We start from the raw sequence: 21939 nt of genomic DNA, 5'->3' as shown, positions 1-21939 counted from the left end.
GGGCGCTCACATTGCAGCACTGGTCAAAAGGGCCCAGCAGAGATTATACGACCTGTGACTTCTCAGGAAAACAACAACTGAATAGAAAACTGCTGGTGATCTTCTACTGCTGCACCATAGAGAGTATTTTAACTTACTCCACCTGTGTATGGTTTGCCAATTGCACAACGACAGGTAGGACAGAGCTCCAGAGGGTCAACGTCATTGCCCAGAGGATCATTGATTGCCCTCTCCCCTCTTTGGAAGAGTTTTAGAGCTCCCGCTGCCTTAAGAAAGTTCAAAACGCTCTTCAAGATCCATCTCATCCTTTTTTCTTTTTTTTTTTTGAACTATTACCATCTGGAAAACGGTACAGGACAATAAAAAACAAGGACAAATAGGCTGAGAAACTGCTCCTATCCAGTAACTATCTTGAATTCTATGGTATAGGGCAATATTAATGCAATATCAGGGGTTTTCAATTTGATTGTATAGAATGTGAAGGATGCGTGTTTTGTGTTTTATTTCTATAGTTATAATCTACACTGAAGATGGCATTTAATTTCCTCGTACGAGGGGCAACGACAATAAACTAAATTAAATTAGTTAGGTGGCCAAAATTGTAGAAATCTTTTGGGAAAAGTGTATTTTTGAGGTTTGATGGCTAATAACACCACTTTTTTTTTTAGAGTTTCAAGATAAATCCTATTCCACTGCTGGAATGAATGGCCTGGGAATAGCCCAGACCTTCTTAACCCAATGGAAAATCTAGGGAGCTGGCTAAAGAAACTTGTTAATCAGAAGCAATAAAACCCAGTTAATCGAAGCCATCATTCAATCTTGGTTTCACATGATAACAGCTGCAGAGCTAAAAGACTGGATTCACTCCATGGGAAGACGTTGTAAGGCCGTCATTCATGCGAAAGGTTACCCAACTAAGGATTAACTGACATGGGGATCATTTTTGTGTATCTTGTTTTTTCTACAGTGATCATTTTTGTACATCTCGTTTTTTCCATGCGTTTCACTTTTCTTCTTTATACCATAACCGCTACTCTAATAGCCAATCCTTCATCAAAGGTATCGCATTACATTCTTGATTCAATTCTGTTTCTATTGATATATAAGTTTATGGTACTACTCCCCCCCCTCCCCAAAAAAGAAGTGGTGTTATTCACTAGTTTAGAAAATACACTTTCCACAATTTTGGCTACTGCTTTAAGTGAAAGTACCATTAAATGAAGCATCCTAACCGCAATGAAGTCCCAGCCAGGAAACCTATTTGTTTACTTGCTTATTTACTTAAAAGATACCTTAAGACAAAATTTATTTATTTACTTACTTACTTAATTTTATTTACTTATTTATTTAATTTTATTTACTTATTTATTTAATTTTACTTACATATTTCATTTTATTTACTTATTTCATTTTATTTACTTATTTCATTTTACTTACTTATTTCATTTCATCTTATTTACTTACTTAGTTACTTATTTCATTTTACTTATTTCATTTTACTTACTTATTTCATTTTATTTACTTATTTCATTTTACTTACTTATTTCATTTTATTTACTTAGTTACTTATTTCATTTTATTTACTTATTTAATTTTACTTACTTAATTTTATTTACTTACTTATTTAATTTTGCTTACTTAATTTTATTAGTTACTTATTTAATTTTATTTACTTATTTAATTTTACTTATTTAATTTACTTATTTTATTTTACTTACTTATTTAATTTTATTTACTTATTTAATTTTACTTACTTATTTAATTTTATTGACTTATTTAATTTTGCTTACTTAATTTTATTAGTTACTTATTTAATTTTATTGACTTATTTAATTTTACTTACTTATTTAATTTGCTTATTTTATTTTACTTGTTTAATGTTATTTACTTACTTAATTTTATTTACTTATTTAATTTTGCTTACTTATTTAATTTACTTATTTATTTTATTTTACTTTCTTATTTATTTAATTTTATTTACTTAGTTAGTTACTTACCTATTTAATTTTATTTACTTATTTACTTACTTAATTTTACTTGCTTATTTAATTTTATTTACTTATTTGTTTAATTTACTTCTTTATTTATACCCCCCAAAAAACCCTCCCAAAACTAGCCATAAAAGTTATCAAGAGAAAAATCGCTTCGAAGGAGGCTTCCGATTGGACGGAATAAAAACACAACCGCGCGCCGGAGTGAGTCAAATAAAATAAAAAATAAAATGAAATGAAATAACACGTTCCGATTGGCTGAAAGAACGACGTTCCTATTGGACGGGCCCAAACCACCGCCATCCAATCCGAAGAGGCCGCTGGAAACCCGAGGAGTAAATAAATAGGCGGGTCGCAGCGCTCACTCGCCAGTATTCCGTGCTTCTGCGAAGAGAGAGCAGCGTTTTGCAAAGAGCGGTCATGTCTGGACGCGGCAAGCAAGGCGGCAAAACCCGAGCCAAGGCGAAGACTCGCTCTTCCCGCGCCGGGCTGCAGTTTCCCGTGGGCCGAGTGCACCGGTTGCTTCGGAAGGGCAACTACGCGGAGCGGGTGGGCGCCGGAGCTCCGGTTTACCTGGCCGCCGTGCTGGAGTATCTGACGGCCGAGATCTTGGAGCTGGCGGGCAACGCGGCGCGGGATAACAAGAAGACTCGCATCATCCCGCGTCACTTGCAGCTGGCCATCCGCAACGACGAGGAGCTCAACAAGCTGCTGGGCCGGGTGACCATCGCCCAGGGCGGCGTCTTGCCTAACATCCAGGCCGTCTTGCTGCCCAAGAAGACGGAGAGCCACAAAGCCAAGGCGAAATAAAAAAATTAAAAAAAAAAATCATTTCCACCAGAAATGATAGTTTTTTTAAAAAAAAAAAATTTGTAAAGGCTCTTTTAAGAGCCACCCACAGCCTCTCAAAAAAAGCTGATTTTTCCAACTCTTAGTTCATTAGCAAAATATTGGTCGAAGCGATTTATTTATTTGTTTAATTATTTAATTAATTTATTAATTAATTATACTGCCCTTCTCCCGAAGGACTCAGGGTGGTGAACAGTCAAAATAAACATATATATATATATATATATATATATATATATATATATATATATATATATATAAATGTGAAATATATAGTAATATATAATAATTACTATATTATTATACTATACTATACTATTAATAATATACTATTTATACTAATATACTATTATATTATATTATACTATACTATATTATATAGTAATATATAATAATTAAGTCAATTTGGCTTATCAGTTAAGATCTTCAGAATAAAATTTACACAATTAGGAAAAAGGAAAAAAAAAAATTATGCCAGCCCGGCTTGGTGAAATAAATAGAAAGGTCTGATTCGTTAGGTTAAATGGGGAGATGGAAATTCGGAAGTGCTGCTTCTAATAAATTGGGCTAATCGGTGGGTTCCTTAACTTTTTTTTGCAAAAGGGGACTTTTCACCGCCTAGGACTGGACTCCCCAAACTTGGCAGCTTTTAAGATTTGTGGATTTTAACTCCCGGAATTCTTAAAAGCTACCAAGTATGAAGACCTAAGAGGTATGAAGGATTTGGGGGCAACGGGGTTGGACTAGATGGCCTCCAGAGTTCCCTTCTGGTCCTAGGGATTCTATGATTGCACGTGAAAAACTCGTGTGTATTGATTCTAGGTAACATTTTTTTTTAAAAAAATGATTTATATGCCACCCTTCTCCGGAGACTCAGGGCGGCTTACAATGCGCTAAGCAGTAGCCTTCATACTTTTGTATATTTTATACAAAGTCAGTTTATTGCCCCCACAATCTGAGTCCTCATTTTACCTACCTTAGAAAGGATGGAAGGCTGAGTCAACCTTGAGCCTGGTGAGATTCGAACTCACAGTAATTGCAGGCAGCTGGTGTTAATCACAATGCTATCAGTCTGCTGAGCCACCAGGCCCTTACTTATTTATTTATTTATTTATTTATTTATTTTATTTATTTTATTTATTTATTTATTATATTTCTATACCGCCTTTCTCCCGTAGGACTCAAGGCGGTGTACAGTCAAGAAAAATATAGACACACAAACGTCATAAAATTGCTCATTAAAATTATATTAGATTCCTTAGATTCCATACATCTATACATTACATTTAAATGAGGACCTGGATTGTGGGGGGCAATAAGCTGACTTTGTATAAAAAAAAGAACACCGCTTAGGGGGGACCCCCAAAGCCCTACTAAGTAGATATATACAAAAAGTATGAAGGCTATTGCTTAAAAGCATTGTAAGCCGCCCTGAGTCTCTCCGGAGAAGGGCGGCATATAAAATCGAACCAATAAATAAATAAACAATTTATTGAGTTCTACACTATTATTCTTTGCTGACCGGCTAAAGGACTTTCAGAATACACCTAATAAAAGGCACATGCATTTCTTTTATTGAATGTATATATGTCATCCTATCACTAGAATAGAATATTCTATTTATTGGCCAAGTGTAATTGGACAGACAAGGAATTTGTCTTGGTGCATAGGCTCTCAGTGTACATAAAAAGATAAGTTCATCCAGAATCAGAAGGTACAATACTTAACAAGTGAAGTTTCGCACCATGGTTCATTTTACGTATTTTAAACTTGGAATATTTAATATCTTTTTAAAGGCTTTAATGGGTTGTTTGATCGCGGTAAGCCGCCAAGATTGTAAAAGTATCTAAATAATAATAATAATGATGATGATGATGATGATGATGATGATGATGATGATGTTACCCGTGAAGAGGCTCAGGACTGCCAGGATAAAAATGCTTATAGCAGTCAATATATACTGCTCAAGAAAATAAAGGGAACAGAAGCAGAAGACATCCAAGATCTGAATGATCTTATTAAATACTTTGTTCTTTACATACAGTAGTTTATACACTGCTCAAACTACTATAGGGAAAACAAAACTACTGTATGTAAAGAACAAAGTATTTAATAAGGCTATTTCATTCATTTATATCTCGGATGTCTTCTGCTTGTGTTCCCTTTATTTTTTGGAACAGTGTATAAAAATGTTATAGTGTTATATATAAAAGGTGCTTTTGCAAAATGCCAATTGGACTGCTTTCTTTTCTCCTAAAGACTCTCCACGTTTAGCTATAAAATGTTAAAATCACAAAGCCTTAAAAATTCCAGGCAAGTCTGTAGAAAAAGATCAGGAGGAGGAAATAAAGAGTATATAAATAAAGCGTTTTTAGCTTATTTACATAGCCAGCCATTTTACTCGACCAAGTAGTTTTTACCAAATAAGTCGTTATTTCCACGAAGAAATATTATATTAAGGTGATTTTTTTTATATATGCTACAACTCTTTTTCTGAAATTGTGGGTGGCCCTTAAAAGGACCGTTGTTTTCTTGTCTTTTTGTCTAGAATTAGCCCCCAAAGCCGTACAAGGTACGACCTTGGCGTTTCAGCGCGTACACCACGTCCATGGCCGTCACGGTCTTCCTCTTGGCGTGCTCGGTGTAAGTCACGGCATCGCGGATCACGTTCTCCAGAAAGACCTTCAACACCCCACGCGTCTCTTCGTAGATCAAACCAGAAATCCGCTTCACGCCTCCGCGGCGAGCCAAACGCCGGATAGCCGGCTTCGTGATGCCTTGGATGTTATCACGGAGGACCTTCCGGTGTCTTTTCGCTCCCCCTTTGCCCAAGCCTTTTCCGCCTTTGCCGCGACCAGACATCTTCAAAGCTCGACAAACAGCGAAAAACTAACCTCGATGGTCTGCCAAGGATAGCTTATAAAGGAGAAGGTCCGACCAGAATGAAAACTTCGCCACTAGCGCTTAGCCGCAGGCTATGTCCCCTTTGTCCAATCAAATGCAGCTTGCTTGAAATGGCTCAATCAAAGCCCAATCTAATGGAAGTCTAGCCTGACCGCTACAGCCAATTGCAGCTCAGCCCTCGAAATTCAAACGTCCTAACGGATGTTCGCGATGCTTCAGCCAATCAGGCTCTGCGAAGTGCCTATAAATACCCTGAAGCGCGACACCGCCGTATACTGCTTCTACTGCGACTCCGGAGATGGCTCGTACCAAACAGACCGCTCGCAAGTCCACCGGCGGGAAGGCGCCTCGCAAGCAGCTGGCCACCAAGGCGGCGAGGAAGAGCGCTCCTGCTACCGGCGGCGTGAAGAAGCCTCATCGCTACCGCCCCGGCACCGTCGCCCTGAGGGAGATCCGCCGCTACCAGAAGTCGACGGAGCTGCTGATCCGCAAGCTGCCTTTCCAGCGCTTGGTGCGCGAGATCGCGCAGGACTTCAAAACCGACCTCCGCTTCCAGAGCTCGGCCGTGATGGCGCTGCAGGAGGCGAGCGAGGCTTACCTGGTGGGGCTCTTCGAGGACACCAACCTGTGCGCCATCCACGCCAAGCGCGTCACCATCATGCCCAAGGACATCCAGCTGGCCCGCCGCATCCGCGGAGAACGGGCGTAAAAACATACTCCGAGAACCGCCACTCCGATTTAGAAACCCAAAGGCTCTTTTAAGAGCCACCAAATTCTCCACCGAAAGCGCTGATCATGCCGGCTAATTACCGTCAAATTCACAAAGATCCGAGAGGCCCAATTGGGAGTAGATTTTGCCAGTAATTTCAGTTATTCATTTTTAGTATTGGGGTCTTTCATCCACTTAAACTTGGGAGATTGAATAAACCATAATTACATGGGGTTGAACTAAATTTGGGCGCTTGGCTTTATTTGATGTATGACTTATTTATTTTTTATTTATTTTATTAGGCTTATAGGCTGCCCTATCTCCAACGGACTCAGAGCGGCTCACAACAATAAAGCCACAATAATCCATTGTACAAAGTTAAAATGCCTAATTAAATCAGATTAAATCATGCATGGGCTAAGCAATATATAAACATTTGTGCTACATTAGTAAAACCCAATAAAATATAAAACGTTAAAGATACATATGTGATGGCTACCCGAAAAGTGTTAGATAAATTATTTTGCCCGCTGGGTTGAGTATTGATTGAGCTTATCGATCAGAAAGGTCGGCGGTTCGAATCCCTAGCATAGGTCTCCTGCGTGAGCAGTGGGGGGTTGGACTAGATGACCTCTAAGATCCCTTCCAACTCTGTTAGTTTGTTTATTGTACTATTATTGGGATTTTTTAGGCTTCGTTGTTAGCCGCCTCCTTTTTGAAAGCCCACGAGCCAAGTTTTCCTTTTTAAACCAAATTCCAACTTTTAAAAAAAAATATATATATATGCAAAAGCTGCCTTTTCAGCAAAATATTCTGAAAGGCTTCGACTCACCCCAAAGTTGCAAGATTTAAAACCCAGCTGGAAGGAGGAACGTAACTCATCAATTCACCACTTGTGGCCTTTAATCAATAAAACTTTTTTTATCGTTTTCTGACGTTTCACATTATGATGAATCATTTGCAAAAGACTCTCCCCTCTCAATGTTTTTAATTATATGCTTTAATTTTTCTTTATAAATTTAACTCAAGGCAGCGAATTTGGGTTTAAATTTTCCCAAGTCATCCATTTTATCATGGTGGCTTGGGGACGAGAATGATTGGCCCAAAATCCCCCAGCTTTTGGCTAAATCTAAAAAAAAAAAATTTTCCTAAATGTTTTTATTTTGCCTTGAATTACAAAATCGCTCGTTTTTATCACCTTCGCCAAGAGATTTAAAATGGCGGCGGCCGCACCACTTTCCCTCCCTCCCTTTCCAAACAACAGCCCTGCGAGGTAGTCCCGTTTTGTTTTTAGTGGAAAGACAGCATCTTTTAACGTTTCTGTGGGTGGCTCTTAAAAGAGCCTTTGGGGTTTTGTGGCAAAGCAAACGAGACTCGCACCTGAGGCGAGAGAGAGAGAACGAGAGCGAGAGCTCACTTCTTCACCACGCCTTTCTTGGGCTTCGCCACTTTCGCTTTGGGAGTCTTGGGCTTCGCTTTCGGCTTGGCCGCCCTGGCTTTGGCGGGGCTTTTGACCGCTTTTTTAGCCTTCGCTGCCGCCGCTTTAGGCTTCTTGACGCCCTTGGAGGCTGTTTTCTTCACCGCCTTCTTGGCGGGTTTCTTCGCCCCGGCGGCAACCGGTGTTTTTTTCGCCTTCTTGGCGGCGCCGGTGGGCTTCTTGGCGCTCTTGGCTCCCGCCGGCTGCTGCTTCTTGCGGGCCGCCTTGTCCTTGGGGTCGGCCTGCTTCTTGTTGAGCTTGAAGGAGCCCGAGGCTCCCGTGCCCTTCGTCTGCAGCAGCGTCCCCTTGGTCACCAGGCTCTTCAGCCCCAGCTTGATGCGGCTGTTGTTCTTCTCCACGTCGTAGCCGGACGCCGCCAGAGATTTCTTCAGCGCGGCCAAAGAGATGCCGCCGCGTTCCTTGGAAGCCGTCACCGCCTGCATCAGCAGCTCCGTCACGCTGGGACCGGCCGGCTTCCGCGCCTTCGAAGAAGCGCCCGCCGCTCTCCTCGCCGCCGCCGCCTTCGAAGCCGGAGCCGCCGCCACGGGCGCTGCCGGCGCGACTTCTGCCATCCTTTCAACCGGAGACGCCCTCAACTCCTCCGACGCGGACCCTTCAATGGCCCGGAGGCTCGGCGGGCGCTGGTATTTATAGGAGAGGAGCTGTGCGCTGATTGGTCCGTTGCCAGCACGGCGTTTTTTGCTGGTCCAACATGCTCGTTTGCAAAAAAAATTTGTGTTTCTGAATCTGCATAAAATACCCGATTAATAAAAATCCCTCGGGCGGATCCCTTCTTTTCTCAGGGGGATCGAGAAAGGAGGATGTCTTCTTTCGGGATCCCAGCTTTCCTTGGCTGGAGCAGCGCAGAAATTGCAGGGAGAAAGCCGGGAGCACGACTTCTCCCGGCTTCTTCTGCCTTGACACGTGTACACTTATGGCTTTGTCTGGAGATGCTGAAGGGGTCTCTTAGAAAACCTTCGTGTAAACCCTTGGAAACAGCACCTTGGAGGGTCTGTAGCGTGACCCGCCTGCCGGGCAAGGATCTTGGCTGATGATTTTCCCCCAATTGCTTCTTTCATCCAGCCAAGTAACACATCGAACAGGCTACACGGATGTGTCTCGTTCATTTTATGTGGGGGGCTTGAAAATGACACAAAACGCAAAAAAAAAAAAAAAAAAAAAAAAGTTGGGGAATTGGATTGTAATGAAAGAGGCCGGGGACAAGTGAGGAGTAAAAAATTAAAGACCCATGCAAGTGACAGCGCACTCAACCTGGAGCACGGCTATGACAGTAGCATGGGCAACGCAGGTATCTCTAGGTATCTCTAGTGTGTGTTTATTTATTTTTTTTAAGCAGTCTTGATTTATACTTTTTTTTTTCTGGAACTCGGTCACCTAGATTTATTTTTTTTTTAATTTAATTTATATGCCGCCCTTCTCCGGAGACTCAGGGCGGCTTACAATGCATTAAGCAAGATTTAAAAGATTTAAAATACCTTTATATCTCGCTGTGTGATAATCCACATACAAAATATTACTTCAAAGCAGGTGTTACATCCTCGGGAACGCAAAAAATGTTACGTACAGCCAAGAAAGGGGAAAAGAAAACGATATATGATTTTGAAAAAGAGACCTACCCCCTTGCACTACTTACTAGATTAGAAACAGGAATAGAATAGAATAGAATAGAATAGAATAGAATAGAATAGAATAGAATAGAATAGAATAGAATTCAGAATTACATTGGAATGGAATGGAATATAGAATAGAATAGAATAGAATAGAATAGGAAAGGAAAGTAGGAAAGGAAAGGAGAATAGAAATAGAATAGAATAGGAAATGAAAGGAGAATAGGAATAGAAAAGGAAAGGAAAGGAGGATAGAAATAGAATAAGAAAGGAAAGGAAAAGAAAGGAGGATAGTATAGGAAAGGAGAATAGAATAAAAATGGAATAGAATAGAGAAGGAAAGGAAAGGAATATAGAATAGTATAGGAAAGGAAAGGAGAATAGAATAGATATGGAATAGAATAGGAAAGGAAAAGAAAAGAAAGGAATATAGAATAGAATAGGAAAGGAAAGGAAAGGAGGATAGGATAGGAAATGAAAGGATAGGAAAGGAAAGGAAAGGAGAATAGAATAGAATAGAATAGAATAGAATAGAATAGAATAGAATAGAATAGGAATAATAGCAGAGTTGAAAGGAATCTTGGAGGTCATCTAGTCCAACCCCCCGTTCAGGCAGGAAACCCTTTCCCCTTTCAGACAAACGGTTGTCCAATCTTTTCTTTAAAAACTCCAATTGTTGGAGCATTCCCAACTTCTGGAGGCAATCTTACTGCCACAGCCATGGACTGTGTATAAAACATTGCTTTTTTCTCTTTTAAAGTCCCTGCGTTTCCATTTTGAAGCTCATACCCGACTGCATCCAAGCAGACTTTTATGCATAGCGGCTCTCCCTTCATTAACCGTGCATTCCTTGCAACCAGATCACCTAACACAGATGGTCCTCGCCTTACAACAATTCATTTAGTGACTGTTAAAAGTTACAACGGGGCTGAAAAATGTGCTTTTGGACCCTTTTTCACACTTACGACCGTTGCAGCATCCCCCAGGGTTACGTGATCAAAATTCAGACCCCTTGACAACTGACTCATATTTACGACGCGTTGTAGCGTCCTGGGGTCGTGTGATCCCCTTTTGCGACCTGACAGAGTCCATGGGGGAGTTGATTCATTTAACCACCGTGTTGCTCACTTAATGGCCTGCAATGATTCACTTAAGAGCTATGACAAAAAGGGTGGTAAAATTGGGCAAAACTCACTTAACGAATGTCTCGCTTAGCGGTCCTAAATCGAGGACTACCTGCATTCATTAGCTTCCTAAAATCATTTGCCTTAGAGTTTCTCCACCATTATCCCTTCTTCTAATAATCCCTCATTCTACCGAGGTACAAATTTTTTTTAAAAAATTACCATATTGTATGTGGTGGACATGCGTAGAAGCTAAAAGATATTGGACTAAAATTCACACATGGCTGGAAAAAATGACAAAGAAACATATTGACTTTAAACCAGAGATATTTTTATTAGGGATTTTACCAGAAACATATAATAGAGAACTGAGATATTTAATTGTAAATGTTTTAACAGCGGCTAGAATTGTATTTGCTAAAAACTGGAAAAAGGAGAAAATATCTACGGAAGGTGAAGTTATCAAGAAAGTTATGGAATGTGCAGAAATGAGTTAATTGACATTTGAAATTAGAGAACAGGAAGATAAACAATATTATAGGATATGGGATTTATTTTATCAATGGCTAGATAATAAAGCATGGAAATGAAGTATGAAATATGAAATAAATGTAATAATATATGAAACAGGTTTTTTTTTTAATGGGACAAATGCCATTGTCAAATAAATGTTAAATGAGAATAATAACACAAAGAGATATAATAAGAGAAATTAAATAACTTGTAAATTTTGGAGATGAGATTAAGCACAAAAGAATTGTAACCGAGCGACACACTTTTTGTAATTGTAATGGATAATGGTTGTTTTATGTTTTGTTGAAAAATTAAAAAAAAAAATTCACTCCATTTTTTTTCACCATTTTGAGGTATTTCGCACCCCGTCCCTCCCACCCATTTTCCCTGTCAAATTTTGACAGGCCCAATCTTCAGACTCTTGCCATCCTTCAATATAATATCCGAAAAGTGCTTTTTTTTTTCAAGAGGCAACTGGATTTTCTGATTTATTTTTTTTCTTTGAAGACGTTTTGCTTCTCATCCGAGAAGCTTCTTCGGCTCTGACTTGATGGTGGGGAACGGAAGGATTGATACTCCTTGCAGACAGCTGGTCATTTGCATCCTTTTAGAGGGTCCTTGAGGCCACTTGGAGTTTTCTCGGTGTCCTTTCAGCAGTTCCAAGAAGGCTCCACATCCATTTGCACCCCTCAGGTGACCCTGAGGACACAGATAAAACCTCCCAGCAGCCTCAACGGCTCCCTAAAAAGGATGCAAATGACCAGCTGTCTGCAAGGAGTACCAAACCTTCCGTTCCCCACCATCCAGTCAGAGCCGAAGAAGCTTCTCGGATGAGAAGCGAAACGTCTTCAAAGAAGAAAGTCCTCCTGAAAAAGCACCTTTGGGACAACCATGACCTGGATGACGGAGAACCTCTACAGACGTCGGTATATAATACTTGTTACCAATTATTCAGATTCCTGCCACAGAGTGAAGAATGGGAGGTCCTCAGCCATCCCGTCTTCTAGCATCACCACAGATTAACTTGGTTGTGTTTTTAAATGAGATTACGAAATCGAGCCCCAATTCTAGTTCTCTGGTGTTTTTCATTCTCCGATTCACTTAACAGCTGTGGCAAAAAAAAAAAAAAAAAGTCGTAAAATGAAGCAAAATTCACTTAAGAACTGACTTGCTCAGCAACAAATGGGCTCGATGATGGTTGTAAACCGAGGATTCGAGCAGCGGGTTGGACTAGACGACCTCTAATTCTGTTATTCTGGAGAAGACTAGGGTGTAATAGTCTTGAAGGATCCAGCTGTCACTTTGTTTTCCTCAAAAAAAAAAAAAAAAATGCCAGACACCGTAAGAAAAAAGTCAAAAATGTAATTATATTTGATTTAATTGGGGCATCCATCGGAATCCTGACGACGCCTTTATTTGGTGACAGAATCCATTTCACAGAAATTGTACCCCAAATTCGACCCGGTTCCTTCATATTCGCACAGACACATACACAACACAGAAAGGAAGAAAAACTTGTGGTTTTATACCACAAGTTTTATACCACAAAAAATTAAAAGAGTTTGATCAATGGAGGAAAACGTAAGCAAAACCAATTTCGTCTCTCCCACCCTTGGTACCCTGTTACTCTGTAAAACATGGCGGCCTGAGGTATTCTCCCCTTTAACTAGAAGGGAGGGAAAAAAACGAGAGACATTTTCAACCGATATCAAAAATTAAGATCCCGGGCTGCCACAGATAGTCCTCGATTTACAACCGTTCGTTTAGTGACCGTCCCAAGTTGAAAAATGCGACTTGCGACCCGTTTTTCACAGTTGTGACATCACATGATCCAAATTCAGAGGCTTTGGAAACTGGCATGTACTTACGACGGTTGCGGTGTCCCTTTGGCGACCTTCCCGCAAGCAAAGTCCCCGCCCGATTCACTTAACAACCGGGTTACCCACTGATCCACTGCGGTGATTCATTTAACGACCCTGGCAAGAAACATCGTAAAACGGGACCAAGCTCACTTTCACAAACGTCTCGCTTAGCAGGAGAGATTTGGGGCGCAATCGCGGTTGTAAGTGGAGGACTATCCATATTTATTTTCCACATTCACCCAAAAAATGAGAATTAAGAGGGAAAAAAGGCATGGCGGCTTAGGGGAGAGAGAGAGAGAGAGAGAGCAAAGGGTTCAAATCCAAATTTTAGCAAAAAGCACTTTTCCAAGGCACTTGTGTCAAAAGAGGAGAGGAGTAAAAAATTAAAATGAATTAAAAATAAAACGCTCCAAATTAGGAAGGGTCCGCTTTAAAAATAAAACGCATGAGCTGAAGATGAAGTCTATGGGCATCCTTGAACCATTCTTCTCCACCAACTTGGGTATTACATGCCAAATCTAAGTTGTAGGTAATCCTCGATTTATGACCGGAACTGGGCATGAGATTTTGGTTGTTAAGTCGGGTAGAAGGAGGCATTAAACAGGTCCCTAAGTAAACGGACTTGGTTTTACAACTGTTTTTACGATGGTCATTAAGCATCACAGTCGTTAAGTGAATCATATGTTTGTCGTTAAGCAAATCCAGCATATCCAATGGGTGTTTTTTTTTTTCTCTGTTTTCTGGAAAACAGCAAAAAAAACCCATCCTAAATTGTGCTCATGTGGCCATGGTCATAAGTGTGAGCCAATTGCCAAGCACCTGCAGCCATAAGTGTGAGCCAATTGCCAAGCACCCATCTCCGGAGAAGGGCGGCATATAAATCAATCAATCAATCAATCAATCAATCAATCAATCAATCAAATAAATAAATAAATAAATAAATAAATAAATAAATAAATAAATAAATAAATAAATAAATAAATAAATAAATAAATAAATAAAATAAAATAAAATAAAATAAAATAAAATAAAATAAAATAATAAAATAAAATTTTTTTGCTAGTTTTATTTGTATTAGAATGCATGATACCCAGGTGAAAGGTTCCCCTCGCACATATGTGCTAGCCGTTCCCGACTCTAGGGGGCGGTGCTCATCTCCATTTCAAAGCCAAAGAGCCAGCGCTGTCCGAAGACGTCTCTGTGGTCATGTGGCCGGCGTGACTCAACGCCAAAGGCGCACGGAACGCTGTTCCCTTCCCACCAAAAGTGGTCCCTATTTTTCTACTTGCCTTTTTTACGTGCTTTCGAACTGCTCGGTTGGCAGAAGCTGGGACAAGTAACGGGAACTCACCCCGTTATGCGGCGCTAGGGATTCGAACCGCTGAACTGCCGACTTTTCGATCGACAAGCTCAGAGTCTTAGCCGCGTCCCAAGAAGGAAAATCACAGCCAAAGTTGTCTCTTTACCTCCAGATCCCAATGGGCACCCAAGGAGCTAACCAAGGAAACTTTCCCCCCAGGAAAATATTTTTTGGGGCACTTTGGTCCCCCGTTCCGTTTTGAAGAAAAAGACAGATCTGAAAAAAAATCCCACTTCCCCAAAGGGACCGGAGCTGCAAAGTTAGGAAAAGCATTTGTGACAGGAAAAGTATGGGCGATATAGGTCAACGGCAGTCAGAGATGGACCAGAGCAAGGATCTGCAACCTTAAAACGCTCAAAGAGCCATTTGGATCTGTTTCCCACAGAAAGAAAAATACCGGGAGCCACAAAACCCTTCCTGTGCCTGCCTATTTCTTGAGCGGACGCAAAACTAGCATATGTAGTTGAATTATTATGTATTTTTAAATGGTTTTTTAACGTTTGTATTATGTGTATTTTATCTCTTGGCTGTTCACCACCCTAAGTCCTTCGGGAGTAGGGCGGTATATAAATTTAATAATAAATAAATTAAATGTTTTGCTTTCTTCTGAAACTTTTCTTTTCTTGGATTTATCCATGGTTGGCCTACCGGGGGTTGAAAAACTCAATAAATCACGTGCCAGCAGGTGTCACACATTGGCGGTTGTGATGCATATTTTGAGCGTCAGGGAGCTGCAGCAGAGGGGTGAAAGAGCCACATGCGGCTCCAGAGCCGCAGGTTGCTGACCCCTGGACCAGAGGGAAAAAATAAGAATAAAATAGGAAAGTTGATTTGTGGAGCAAAACTAAACTCAATGGTGAATATTTATAGCTCGGGGGTTGAAATGTCCTTAGTGGCCTCTGAGCTCAAGTTGGGTTTTTTGCAAACGTTTCATTACCCAGCTAGGCAATATCATCAGGTCTAGTAGAGAAGGGGGTTTGCAGAGGAGGAGCGAGGGGTCTTTGCTGGTCTCTGAGCTGGGTGGTTTTCTTGCAGACGTTTCGTGATCCAACTAGGCAATATCATCAGCGCTAGAAGGAAAGGGGGTTTGCGGGGAGGAGGAGGAGGAGGACTGTGGGGTCCTTGGTGGTCTCTGAGCTTGGTGGTTCTCTTGCAGACGTTTCGTGATCCAACTATACCCCAGGCCATCCCAACGATGCCCTTGAAGTGATGTCCCAGTGCCTGGAGGCCGTGCGGACCTGGATGGGTAGAAACAGGCTCCGACTCAACCCTTCCAAGACCGAGTGACTGTGGCTTCCAGCGTCCCAATATAGCCGGTAACTACTGAACTGATATACTTTTGAAAGAGAACTGTTTATTAAAGGGCCAGCTTCAATCTCTCTAGCCTGTGTTTGTTACTGCCGGGCTATTTGAGCTTCTGCAAGGCCACTCGTGGGAGAGGACAGAACAATCATCAGTGCTAATAGGGAAGGGGGTTTGCAGAGAGTAGTAGGAATATTAGTAGGAGGACTTGGAGTCCTTGGAGCTCTCTGAGCTTGGTTGTTTTCTTGCCGACGTTTCTTTACCCAACTAGGTAATCTCATCAGTGCTAGAAGGGAGTGGGCTTTGCTCTCCGTTTATATACAAGAGGTTTACCAATTACCAACTCAGACAAACAATCACACAATATACGAAAGCCCAATCAAGGAACCACCAGGAAGAAAACAACACTCCCACAGACATCGACAGGGCAGGCCCCTTGGATATAGACACAGAGAGCAAACTCCCTTCTAGCACTGATGACGTTACTGTTCTGTCCCCGTCTCACACACGCACACAAACAGATAGCCAGGGGTTAAATAAAACTGGCAGACAACAAATTCTTTCGATAAGAGGATTGGCAGCAACCCAGTAGCTGCTTGCCAAGAACTTTACTCATAGAGGGAGGGGTTGTTCCTCCGGCAGATAAACCCAAACAAGATACACAGAGTTCAAGAATTGTCAAGTCCAGTCCGTATTAAATCCAAGGCAGATAACCTTGTTTCAAAGATACAATGTGACTCGCTAGTAGTTAGTTTTGTCCGTCACAGAGTCTGAATGGCCACCTCACCCCCTTTTATCCCCTGTGCGGTGTGGTCCAGTGACTCAGCTTAATCTCTGGCACGCCTCCTTTTCTGCTGCGTGCGCCTGTCTCTCCGACACTGGTGTGGATCCAGCCAAGACTTATCTTCATCACTGTCCAACTGCGAGGAGATACCTGGCTCCTGGCCAATCTCTTTTCCTTCAGGAGACACCTGAGGCATTGCCAGAGAGGAGGGTCCTGGAGAGGGAGGCCTGGCCAACTCCTCTCCTTCATGTTCGGAGCCTTCTCCCTCCAATAAGTCGGCCTCGGGGGTCAGAGTCACAACAGTTACCTAGTCGGCTCACAAAACGTCTGCCAAGGAAACCTCCGAGCTCAAGAGAGCCCCGTGGACGGACTCCTCCAAGATAAGCTCTCCCCCACCCCACCCCACCCCGAGCACGTCTCAGACCTCAAGTTGTGGCGAAGTGACACAAAGCGCGTACGCGAACATCTCAGTTCTCCAATTCATCTTTTTATTATTATCATTTATTACTATTTTCAGCGCTGCGCGCCGGCCCCTTTCTGGGACACGGCCACCAATCAGTAAAAAAAAAAAGAAAGAAAAAAAAAAGAACCCAGGAAAACAACCAATGACAAAATTGTCAAAAAAAAAATAAATACATAAAAACTCGAGTCGCCTTCGCTCGTCCCCACACCCCACCGCAAAATCCTGCACCAAAAAACATCCCGGGCTCCCGGGAGTCCGTAACCCCTGTCCAGAAACACCACGAGGATTAAAGCGGCTGGGTCCCGTCGAAGGAGAGGAAGGCGTCCATGACGGGTGAGGGGGGTGGTTGCCCCTGCCTGGAGACCCGCCAGTCCAGAGGTTCCTGGTTGAAAGAAGGCCGACACAGGGTCCTTGCAACGGGAGGGACGCCCGCTGGCTGCGCGCCTCGGTTGGCCGAGTCCTGCTGCTCAGCAGTCTTGGCTCCTCATCCGAGCGACGTCTGAGATTGATCCGAAGTCCTCTCTTCTCCAAGGTTTAGCTGGTCTGCTGAGCTTTTGCTTTTGCCCGGTGTGCCTGGTCCCGACTCTCTCCGGCTTCCTCGTCCTCCATGGCCATTTCCGCCGGTAAAGAAGGCGGGGAGACCTGCGCCCCGTTACCCTCCTCCATCGGCTCCAACATGCCGCTTAGGTCCATGTCCTGGATCTCTACGTCATAAAGCGGGGAGACCCTAGAGTTGCTCTCGCACTCAACGCAGGCCTGAAGGGGGAAGAGGAAGACATCGATGGTTAAGTTTTAGAGTGGGTTTTACCTCCAAATGGGGCAGCCGATATTCTACAGCAGGGGTGTCAAAACTCGGATCAGCCTTGTAGCTGTCCTCCGGGGGGGGGGGGCGGGATGGGCATGGTCAGGATGGCCGACTGGGCGTGGCCTGGGGGACGGAGCCAGCTTGACGTCACTCGGATGAGTGGTCACGCCTGAAAGGACAGTATGTGCGGCCATGGTCCTTCCCATCCTATCCCGGAAAGCGAGTGTGAGCGCAGGAGGCGGCGCACGCGCGCACAGGGCCCAACCCAGGTCATCCCGGCATGCACAGCCACCTCATGTGTGCCCGTGCGCCTGCCAAGATGGCGTGGGTTGGTTCTGTGCAGGCGTGCCCCTGCTGCCCCCTGCACGCCCGCTGGGCCAAAGCGACGCAGACCAACCCCTTACGGTTTCTAGGATGGCCATGCGGGCCTGATCTGACGACATCGCAGGCCAAATCCGGCCCACGGGCCTTGAATTTGACACCCCTGGTCTACAGGTAGTCCTCCACTTACAACCATTCATTTGCTGACTGTTTGAAGTGACAACGGCACTGAAAAAACTGACCAGTGGTGGAATTCAAATTTTTTACTACCAATTCTGTGGACGTGGCTTGGTGGGCGTGGCTTGGTGGGCCTGGCAGAGGAAGGATACTGGAAAATCCCCATTCCTTCCCCACTCCTGGGGAAAGGATATTGCAAAATCTCCATTCCCACCCTACTCTGGGGCCAGCCAGAGGTGGTATTTGCCGGTTTTCCAAACTACTCAAAATTTCCGCTACCGGTTCGCCAGAACCTGTCAGAACCTGCTGGATTTCACCCCTACCTTGGGCCATTTTTCACACTTAACGACCGGTGTGGCATCCCCTTTTTGTCACGTCATCAAAAGTCAGACGCTCGGCAACCGGTTTGTATATATGACGGTCACCGTGTCCCAGAGGGGGGTGGGTGTCACGCGATCCCTTTTTCTGCGATCTTCCGACAAGCAAAATCAACGGGGAAGCTGGATTCCCTTAAACGAACATGGGGCTGACTTAACGGCTGCAGGGATTCACTTAATGACGGCAGCAAGAAAGGTCATAAAATGAGGTCTAATTCGCTTAACTATCTCGCTATGCCATGGAAATTTGGGGGCCAATTACCGTCATAGATTGAGGACTACCTATTATGTCCCTAGTCCCTAAAGATTCAAAAACTGACAGTGGGAAAAACGTTCCCCCCCCCCCTTAGGTAAAGGTTCCCCTCGCACATATGTGCTAGTCGTTCCCGACTCTAGGGGACGGTGCTCATCTCCGTTTCAAAGCCGAAGAGCCAGCACTGTCCGAAGATGTCTCCGTGGTCATGTGGCCGGCATGATTCAACGCCAAAGACGCACGGAACACGGTTACCTTCCCACCAAAGGTGGTCCCTATTTTTTCTACTTGCATTTTTTTTTTTTACGTGCTTTCGAACTGCTAGGTTAGCAGAAGCTGGGACAAGTAACGGGAGCTCACCCCGTTACGCGGCACTAGGGATTCGAACCACCGAACTGCCGACCTTTCGATCGACAAGCTCAGCGTCTTAGCCACTGAGCCACTGTGTCCTCTTACTCCAACCCACCCACCCCTTTACTCCAAGCAAATAAATCTATTTGCTTGGAGTAAGGGCCAACAATGAGAAAACGAAAGTAAATTAACACTTGGGTCCTAAACGACAGGCAGGGGTGATTCTACAAGATATAAAAAAAAGATGTGGAGAATCTAGAAAGAGTGCAGAGAAGAGCAACAAAGACGATTAGGGGACTGGAGGCTAAAACATATGAAGAACGGTTGCAGGAACTGGGTATGTCTAGTTCAGGAGTAAGCAACCTGTGGCTCTGGAGCCGCATGTGGCTCTTTCATCCCTCTGCTGCAGCTCCCTGTCACCAGTCAGCTTCACAACTGATAGGGCATTCAGTTAGGATAGGTAGAGGAAAAAGGATGCCGCGCTAGGAGGAGACACTTTGGTGGGGGGAACCGGACTTCTGGTTGGCTCCAGAATTGAACGGGGGGCTTCCAGTTAGGGCCTTTGTGGCTCTTTGAGTGTTTAAGGTTGCCGACCCCTAGTTTAATGAAGAGAAGGACTAGACATGATAGCAATCTTGCAGTATTTGAGGGACCGCCCCAAAGAAGAGGAGGGGACCCCCTATTCTCCAAAGCACCTGAAAGCAGGACAAGAAGCAATGGATGGAAACTAACCAAGGAGAAAAGCAACTTAGAAACTTCCTAACAAGTGAGAACAATTCACCAGTGGAACAGCTTGCCACCAGAAATCATGGCTGCTCTATCGCTGAAGGTTTTTAAGAGAAGCCTGGACTAACATTTGTCCAGAATGGTATAGAGTCTCCTGCTCGAACAGGGGGTTGGACTAGAAGACCTCCGAGGTCCCTTCCAACTCTGTGATTCTGTTATTCCAGTGCCCGCTTCGTTGCCCCCGACATCCCTCCCTCGCCCGGGCACCGCCAGTGGCCTCCTCACCGTGATGTTAATGGCTTTGGGCAAGATCCCCTTCTGGACCCAGGAATGCATCTCGGCCAGCTCCTTCTTCTGCTCTTCCGTGAATCTGGGCTGTTGCTTCTGCATCTGCTTCAGTTTCTCGCGATCCGCCTGCAGGACAGTCTCCATGTCCCTGCAGAAGAGAAGCAGCAGAAAAGTGGGTCAGAAATTCCGGACAACCTCCCTCTCTACCAGCGGTGAAATCCTCTGAAGTCTACCACCGGGGTCTGCGAGTCTGCTACCGAGCACGTGCTACGCGCACATGCACACCTGAGGCGCACATGCGTAGCGCTAAACAAAAAGGAACATTTTGAAGCCTTCCAAGTCTGCAAAAGTAAGTAGAACAGCGAGGTGGGGGGGGAATCCGCTGTGCCACGCGATTTAGATCAGCTAGAAAGCAGGAAATCCGACGATTCTAGCTAATATAAATCGTGCATCACAGCTGATCGTTGGAAATACCGGCTCGCCCAAACCCGTAGCATTTTTTCTACTATCGGATCGCTTGAACCGGTCCGAACCGGTAGCATTTCACCCCTGCTCTCTATGGGGTCAGAAGTGGCAACCGTCCCCAAACTCCAACCAAAATGAAAGCAAACAAAAGCCCCCCTCCCCAGCATCCCCTTAACGATAATGAGAACAAAAGCTTCAGTTTTCTTTCACTCAGAGAATCCTAAAAACCTTGATCCCAGGAGAATCGAGCGGATCCGAGATCCAGCAGCAGTGGGAAAGGACTCACCTGGTAGGCAGCTGATAGGTCATCATGATTTTATCGTCGGTGTTGGCCATCAGCACCCAGATGGGATCCTGGAGGACGTATTTCATGAAGTGTTCGTTGTCCTCCGCCTCGGATCGCTTCTTGGCCCGTAAATCGTTCTCAGACGAGTCGATGCTGCCGAAGTATTTGCTGGTGTTGCTACTCTTGCTGCTGGCTGCGGGAGAGGAAAAGAGGAAGCTGGTTGGATAAAGGTAAGTGTTCTGACCCCGCTCCCCAAACACGGCAAACCCTCTGAAGTTAACTCAAAGATTCCTTCATTAGGAATGCCGGCAGCCCCAGCAAAAAGTTTCTCTCTCAACGCAGGCTAAAAAGTCCATCTGTCCGTCCGGAAGATGAATAGTTGTCTGCCACATCTATTCATCTCTGCCCCCTGCCTTTTATCCCCAGAGCTAGGGTGGGGCTTCGCTAGCAGTGGTGGCTCTTCCGTCCCGAGGACCGGCTCATAGATTTCCACTGCTCTCTTCTCCTCTGCCTTCTGCGCATCCATGCGTCAGGCACTGGACCCAGCTGTTACTCCTCTTCCTCATCAGCCACCTCCAGACCTGAAGGCTGTTGACTCTCCATCTGAGGGCTGATGGATGGCCCAGCCTCCGCCCCTCTCTCTCTCTCTCTCTCTCTCTCTCTTTCTGCCAACTCCATTCCCTCTTCCCCCTCTGAGCTCTCAGGTTGCCTTGATGCTGATCCTAACTCCCACGCCTCTTCCTACTCTGATTCAGCTGCTGGAGGGGCTGGCGGCCGACAGGCCACAACAGTAAGTCCTCCCCGTACCAGGACAAAGGCATACATTAAGTGAGGAACTGCTGGTGAAAATCTCCTCAGCCATGATCTTCATGGCTTTCCTGCTAGGAAAAGCTCAGGACTTCCGGTTCCTAAAAGGAACCCAGC

General features: G+C 44.0%; 5 protein-coding genes across 7 annotated transcripts in view; 2 read left to right on the top strand and 3 right to left on the bottom strand.

The window, feature by feature from the left end:
• Positions 1-2394: 2394 nt before the first annotated feature.
• Positions 2395-2837, top strand: LOC139324581 (histone H2A-IV-like). Its single transcript, XM_070954297.1, has one exon. It carries the CDS (start codon positions 2412-2414, stop codon positions 2799-2801), a length of 390 nt encoding a protein of 129 aa, XP_070810398.1. The 5' UTR covers positions 2395-2411; the 3' UTR covers positions 2802-2837.
• A 2551-nt stretch (positions 2838-5388) lies between these two features.
• LOC139324748 (histone H4) lies at positions 5389-5703 on the bottom strand. The gene has a single exon (XM_070954490.1). It carries the CDS (start codon positions 5700-5702, stop codon positions 5391-5393), a length of 312 nt encoding a protein of 103 aa, XP_070810591.1. The 5' UTR covers position 5703; the 3' UTR covers positions 5389-5390.
• A 339-nt stretch (positions 5704-6042) lies between these two features.
• LOC139324683 (histone H3) lies at positions 6043-6538 on the top strand. Its single transcript, XM_070954416.1, has one exon. It carries the CDS (start codon positions 6043-6045, stop codon positions 6451-6453), a length of 411 nt encoding a protein of 136 aa, XP_070810517.1. The 3' UTR covers positions 6454-6538.
• Positions 6539-6843: 305 nt separating this feature from the next.
• LOC139324572 (histone H1.4-like) lies at positions 6844-8519 on the bottom strand. Its single transcript, XM_070954289.1, has one exon. The coding sequence runs from the start codon at positions 8500-8502 to the stop codon at positions 7867-7869; it is 636 nt and encodes a 211-aa protein (XP_070810390.1). The 5' UTR covers positions 8503-8519; the 3' UTR covers positions 6844-7866.
• An 8451-nt stretch (positions 8520-16970) lies between these two features.
• PER1 (period circadian regulator 1) overlaps positions 16971-21939 on the bottom strand; it is a 31746-nt gene continuing 26777 nt past the window's right edge. For all 3 annotated transcript variants that reach the window (XM_070954464.1, XM_070954466.1, XM_070954465.1), the window contains 3 exons: positions 21016-21208; positions 20262-20412; positions 16971-17722 (listed from right to left, as the gene is read on the bottom strand). In XM_070954464.1, coding sequence (XP_070810565.1) covers positions 17501-17722; positions 20262-20412; positions 21016-21208 — 566 coding nt within the window. In that variant the 3' untranslated portion in view covers positions 16971-17500. The remainder of the gene's footprint in view (positions 17723-20261; positions 20413-21015; positions 21209-21939) is intronic.

This window comes from Pituophis catenifer, unplaced genomic scaffold (assembly GCF_029215685.1).
Source record: "Pituophis catenifer annectens isolate HBS135680 unplaced genomic scaffold, rPitCat1.0.hap2 SCAF_15, whole genome shotgun sequence".
Classification (NCBI taxonomy): domain Eukaryota; kingdom Metazoa; phylum Chordata; class Lepidosauria; order Squamata; family Colubridae; genus Pituophis; species Pituophis catenifer.
This window is presented reverse-complemented; position numbering and strand designations above follow the sequence as displayed.

Excerpts from the sequence above, each read along its gene's own strand:
- LOC139324581 (XM_070954297.1), top strand. The coding sequence starts at position 2,412 with ATGTCTGGACGCGGCAAGCAAGGCGGCAAAACCCGAGCCAAGGCGAAG.
- LOC139324683 (XM_070954416.1), top strand. The coding sequence starts at position 6,043 with ATGGCTCGTACCAAACAGACCGCTCGCAAGTCCACCGGCGGGAAGGCG.
- LOC139324748 (XM_070954490.1), bottom strand. The coding sequence starts at position 5,702 with ATGTCTGGTCGCGGCAAAGGCGGAAAAGGCTTGGGCAAAGGGGGAGCG.
- LOC139324572 (XM_070954289.1), bottom strand. The coding sequence starts at position 8,502 with ATGGCAGAAGTCGCGCCGGCAGCGCCCGTGGCGGCGGCTCCGGCTTCG.